This window comes from Schistocerca piceifrons, chromosome 5 (assembly GCF_021461385.2).
Source record: "Schistocerca piceifrons isolate TAMUIC-IGC-003096 chromosome 5, iqSchPice1.1, whole genome shotgun sequence".
Lineage (NCBI taxonomy): Eukaryota > Metazoa > Arthropoda > Insecta > Orthoptera > Acrididae > Schistocerca > Schistocerca piceifrons.
This window is the reverse complement of record NC_060142.1, coordinates 396,352,383-396,358,382: the sequence shown is the minus strand read 5'-3', so window position 1 is coordinate 396,358,382 and position 6,000 is coordinate 396,352,383. Positions and strand designations below refer to the sequence as shown.

Below are 6,000 nucleotides of genomic sequence, written 5' to 3'. Positions count from 1 at the left end.
CGAGTTGCCGACCGGGAGGGGGGGCGGGCGTCGTCGCCACTATCATGTTTTTGCCCCGGTTCGGAAGTATCGTAAATCCGGGGCTGGTGTATTATCACATATAGTTTTTTTTGCTGTTGTATTCGTTATATGACAATATACTGAAACGCTTTTGTGTACTATTTTAATTAGTGCTGTATTCGTTGTACGACAGTATGCCAAAATATTTTATGCTATGATCATAATTCAGTCCATTCACCTTCAAACGGTTCTTCCACGAAACTAGGGTATCAGACGAAGCTGTCTCATTTTTTTTTCATTTCGAAAATTAAAAAAAAAAAAAAACAGGAAAACTATATTTGTGCTCATCCAGGGATCATCTTGATTCCTCGAAAATTTGGTATTCTTAGCAGTACTTGTATTGTGCGCTTTGAACACTGTTTACATCATAGGTATCATGTTTTCTAATAGGTGGTGCTGTGAGTAAACGTCATACCGAGTGAGGTGTAACATGGTGCTCAAGGAGGCTGAACGTTAACAAGTTAATAAGATATTTGTTGTAAGTTCCAAAAATTTAGTAGCAGCAGTTCTGTTACTGTGAATCGTCTTTATACGTGTCTCTTCCAGGATTTGAAGTAATCGTTGAGCAAATAAAAGCAGTCACTTGTTTCAGTCATACGTTTTTCGGGTTCAGCGAAATCAGCGAGTGATTAAAAGGGAACTAAATTACAACTTGGCCGATAATGCAGACTAAACGTTCCAATAATGAAAATGGATTATCAAAATGTTCATGCGGCGCACTTTAATTCTTGCAGTTCATAAAATCTGTGGACCAAAACAGCTGTTCAGAAGGAGGTTATGACAGCTCTACGGCGTAAAGACATACTGACAGCAGCACAGTTTACTCTTTCGTCGTCATTAATTTGGAGATGGCACTTCAGACAGCGCCCATGTGTAAGGTAAGAGAGAATGTAGAATTATGCTTTCGATCTTTCCTACTTGATTATATAATTCCTTACTGTTTTGAAAGTTTTTAATTTCGTACGCAGTGGCATATACAGTGCCAGGTGCCAACGACCTTGAAGCAGTATTAAAAAACCCATAGTGTGAATATCATAAAGTTAACAACACGCCAATAGCTAACAGACGTGAACATACATAATGTTGTATGTATGTTTGATCCTGTACATATTGTCATTGTGGTTAAGCTATTCCGAATCAGTTTGAACTTATTAGTGTTGTGCACAGTGTTTCTTGCGATATTTTACATGGACTAGCTTACAACATTTGTTGGTATTGAACAGCCAGTAATGACATATCTCTTATGAAGTTGTGGCATAATATGCTAGTTCTTGTTCAATATATATTTGTAGCTTTACTCAATATGAACAGTACCTATCATAGTAAGAAATCCTGTGAATATCCTAACTATACAGAAAAGCAACGGCTAGTAGTCTTTCCTTGATTTTTGTCACTTATGATGTGTCTGCTTTGCTATTGGTGTCACATTTTGTTTTTTGGGGGAGACAGCTGCCAAAGGCATAGACAGATTGGCTAGAAACCTATCACATTTTGATGGAGTGCCAAATCCTTCCCATGTTGCATGCATCACAGCAATTGATATTGTGTAAGCTGTCTCTGCAGAAATAGCTAGAAACTTTTGTTAGCTGTGGGTGGTGTGCGTGGGGAGAGCCCCCGATGGCACCATGGTGGATGACTTGTGTATTAAACTTTCTCCTACTAGTGGTCATATAGCCCCAGCTGACTCTTCACAAGGAAAGAAATCATTCAACACAAAGGGAGATGACCACAATGTTTCCTTCCTTGGGTACACTGTAGGAGGAGGGGAGGACTAAGTGACCAGCAGAGAAGCAGAGAAATACTCCCCAGTACGTGGTTTACACAAAGGCAAGTGGAGAATCTTTTCAGTCCACAAATCCTTTATTCTTTGTAGAGAATATAGAGGACAAGTTTGGGGAAGTTGTAGCCACCTCTAGAACGAAGAGGGGGTCATTTTTGATTAAAGCAGTATCCCCTGCCCAATCATGAGCATTGTAAGCTTGCGACAAACTGGGTGACATTCTGGAGACTATCACTCCCCATAATAGTTTAAATATGGTTCAAGGCATCATTTTCCATCTAGACCTTCTCTTGCAGTCTAATGATGATCTACATGCCAACTTGGAGCGATGAGGTGTACACTTCGTCCATTGTATTCATAGGGCACCAGAGGACAGTAGGATTGCTACTGGTGCCTTTGTCATGGCCTTTGTGGGCAATTTGTTGCCTGAAAAGGTCAAGGTGGTGGTATACCGATGTGTGACGGAAAACCGTGTATTCCCTCCCTCTGCTTCAAATGCATGAAATTGGGGCACATGTATTTGCATTGAAAAGCCAGCCCAATCTGTAGGCGTTGTGGATGACCATTTCATGTAAAGTTCCTTGTGCGCCTCCCCCCCTTCCCCTCTGTGTCAACTGTGGAGAGCAGCATTCTCCCTGCTCACCAGATTGCACAGTCTTTCTAGAGAGGAGAGAGGCTGTGTGATCTTCCTCAGTCCCTGAAACAAATTCAGAAAAGCCCACCCATTCATCGAAACCATCTAAGGAAAAGAAAGTTAAAAAGAAGTCTTCCAAGACAAAGAAGGTTCCGGTGGATCTCATTGCGCTGAGTATCACATGTTCTGCTTCAGTGGCTGAGATGGAGATCCCAGTGGCCCCTGAGGCTCCAGATCGCACCACGCAACATGTCTCAGAACCTAGTTGTGGTGATACTGTAACCTCTCAAACCAGTGGCAGCAGGCGACCTTGGGGCGTAACTGGCTTCCTTGCACCCTTCACACCCACACAGTCTATCAACGGCATAATTCTCCAGTGGAATTGTAACAGCTTTTTCCACCACCTGTCTGAGTTGAGACATATCTTAATAAACTCCTTTGCTGCTTTGTGCATTGCCCTTCAGAAAACTTGGTTTCCAGCATCACGGACTCCTGCCCTTCATGGCTACCGGATGTATTTTAAGAATCATGCTGATGTGCTTGGTGGTCTGAACTGGCTCCTACCCTTCCCATCTTTTTATTCTCCTTATTGTCTTGCATTTGCTGTTTTTATTGTTTAATGTTTCATAAAATTTTATAGTCTTGTATGTACTGCTCACTGCCTTGTGGTTACAGAGTGCTGGTCAGATGCAGAGGGTGCATCTCCCATCGCATACCATGCTCAGGGAACCTCAAACTGTATTCTGGACAGAGATCCTCACCCACCTTACTCCCTCTCACTCCTCTTCTACTTCTCCTTGCTTTCATCTCTGTATTTTTGTCTCTTGGTTACCTTCAGTCTTCCCAGGATTTGCCTTTTGTATGCTTTTTCTGAAGATTATTCCTGGTTCAATACGTGTAGGATGAAGAGACTGATGACCTCGCAATTTGGTCCCTTTAACTTCAAAATCCAATCAGTTCGCACCTGCTCTCCGACGATATCTTCCTACCTCTTCCCTCTGACCATATCCTCCTACTTCTCTCTCTTTCTATCTTAACGTCCCCCTCTTCCTTTTCCACCTGGGCAATACCCCGCTACATCTTCAACCTGCCTCATGCGTCTCCTCCTCCACCCCTTCTCTCTGCTCAATTTCTCCACCTCCTTCATCTCTCTCAACTTATCTCCAGCCAGGCTCATTGGCACATGTAGGCCTAACAATACAGTTCAATAAAGCAGGCTGATTCTACTACACAGCAACATGCCTGTCATGAAGGGCAGCTTACATACAGCAGCCCGGCAGACTGTTGCTTGCCCCCAACATGTAGACTGCCCTGCAAAACAGGCTGATTTGGCAGATACTGTTCCCACACAACATGCCTATCGTGCCAGACGCTGGAGAATAACGCATCTTGCCAGTATCTCCACTCTTATGTGGTTATAAATCCCACAGTGCTGGTAATTGTGAGGGCTGCTGTTTATGTGCCCAGTTCAGTTGAAATTGATCCAGAGGTTTGGAAAGAGGTTAACAAAAGCTCAAAACCTAATAAATATCAAACATTACAAGATCTGTTCAAAAAATTCCAGAACTTTATTGCCAAAATTTTTCTATGCTTACCTTTCACTTATTGTGCAAGGTCTCCTTTGAAATACTCAACTCCAAAATTGATACACTGCTCCAAATGCCATGTCAACTTCTGGAAGCAGTCTTGGTACACCTCTTGCTGGATTGTGTGAAGTGCTATCTGCAAATTTTCTTTTATCTCGCCTGTCATTGCAAATATTCGTCCTTTCTATGGGGGTTTTCAACTTTGGAAATTAAAAAAAAGTTCAGAGGAGCCAGGACTTCAGAGTACAGAGGATGAAGCAGCACAGTGATTTTGTTTCTTGTACAATAGTCATGCACCAACAGGGTTGAATGTTTGGGTGTGTTATCGTGATGCAAGAGCCGTGAATTGTCTCGCCACATTTCAGGCTGTTTCCTTCTCACATTTTTTTGCAGGTGTCACACCATGTCCCACTAGTACCATCAATTAACAGCTTGTCCCCGGTGTATGAATTAATGATGAACTAATCCTTCAAAGACAAAGAAAACTATCAGCATGGCTTTGACATTTGACCCAACATAATGAGCTGTTGTTGGCTGTGAAGAACCTTCCATGACCCATTGTGAATAGTGAACCTTGGTCTCAACATCATAACCATAGAACCATGTCTCATCACCACTTATGATTTTCTTAAGAAACGTCTTGTTCTCATTTGAGTAATCCAAAATCTCTTCACAGATTGCGAGGTGCAGGTCTGTCCAGTCTTGACTTGTGAGCCCTGGGGCGAACTTGCCAGCAACATGATGCATTCGAAGTCGGATTTCACGGCATGATCCAGCTGAAATGTTACATTCTTCTGAAATCTCTCGGACAATCAGTCTTTAATTGGCATGCGCAATTTTGATGACATTCCTGACACGAGCGTCATCGATAGATGTTGAAGAGCATCCTGGACAAGAGTCTTCATTAAGTCCCATCCAGCCAAGACAAACCATGTAAATCATTCATAACACCAAGTATGGCTTAAGCACTTATCATCGTAGGCTTCCTGCATCATTTGGTGTGTCTCTTTAAAGGTTTTCTTGAGTTTCACACAAAATTTAATGCAGACACATTGCTCCTTTAACTCTGTCATCCCAAAATTTGCAGTGTGTGACAACATTCTAGTCAATACAGTGACAAACAGACATATAGTAATTAAACTTCTAGCAGTTGCACATTAAACACAGGCGTGTGCAGGAATACTTGCATTTCACTCCAACACATCACTGGCATGAAATTACGAATAATCTAGAATTTTTAACAGACCTCATACTTCAGGTATAAAAAGTTAACTTCTCTCTTTTATGAAAGAAAACGTGTCTTTTGAGCTTTAATGGAAAGGCACAAGTTGTAAAAAATATATTTGAACGCTAGAATTTTCATTACTTATATATGGATATGATTTTACCAAGTATTTCTTATTTATAATATAGGCTTACATTGAAAATATTATTAGAATTTTTTTAAATAATAGAAGTATGGTAAGAGAAGTTCTAGTAGAATGTAAATAATGTAGGAGTAAAGCAGATCACTCACACTGTAGTTAAAGTGTTGTGTCATTGACAGGCACACAAGAAAGAATAGAAATTTGCTAGCTTTCAGGCAAACCAGCAGAACATACAATGCCAGGATTGTAGTTCGGTAGGAGGATTGAGTCAGGTGAAAGCATGGATTGGGAACATGTGACAGGGCAGAGGAGAGGAGACTGTTGGATAGAGGGTGTGGGTGCAGTGGGTTAGCAGAGATTGAGGTCAAGAGAATTACAGAAGCAAAGAATATTGGAGGGATATGTCCCATCTGCATATTCCAGAAAAGCTGATGGTGGCTGAAAGGTCCAGGTGGCACAAGTTGTCAGTCAGCCCTTTAACTTGAAAATGTGCTCAGTGGCGTATTATGCTCGAACCCATCAACCAGCAACAGTACCTGCATCTTGACAACTGTCACCCTTTCCATGCCACAA

At 41.7% G+C, this 6,000-nt stretch overlaps 1 protein-coding gene across 2 annotated transcripts in view; it reads left to right on the top strand.

Annotated features, from left to right (window-relative positions):
• The first annotated feature begins 414 nt into the window (after positions 1–414).
• LOC124798527 overlaps positions 415–6,000 on the top strand; it is a 133,354-nt gene continuing 127,768 nt past the window's right edge. Inside the window, exons 1-2 of one of the 2 annotated variants that reach the window (XM_047261974.1) lie at positions 415–538; positions 795–938. In XM_047261974.1, coding sequence (XP_047117930.1) covers positions 909–938 — 30 coding nt within the window. In that variant the 5' untranslated portion in view covers positions 415–538; positions 795–908. Of the gene's footprint in view, positions 539–652; positions 939–6,000 lie in introns of both variants that reach the window. The other variant, XM_047261973.1, reaches the window with a different exon arrangement.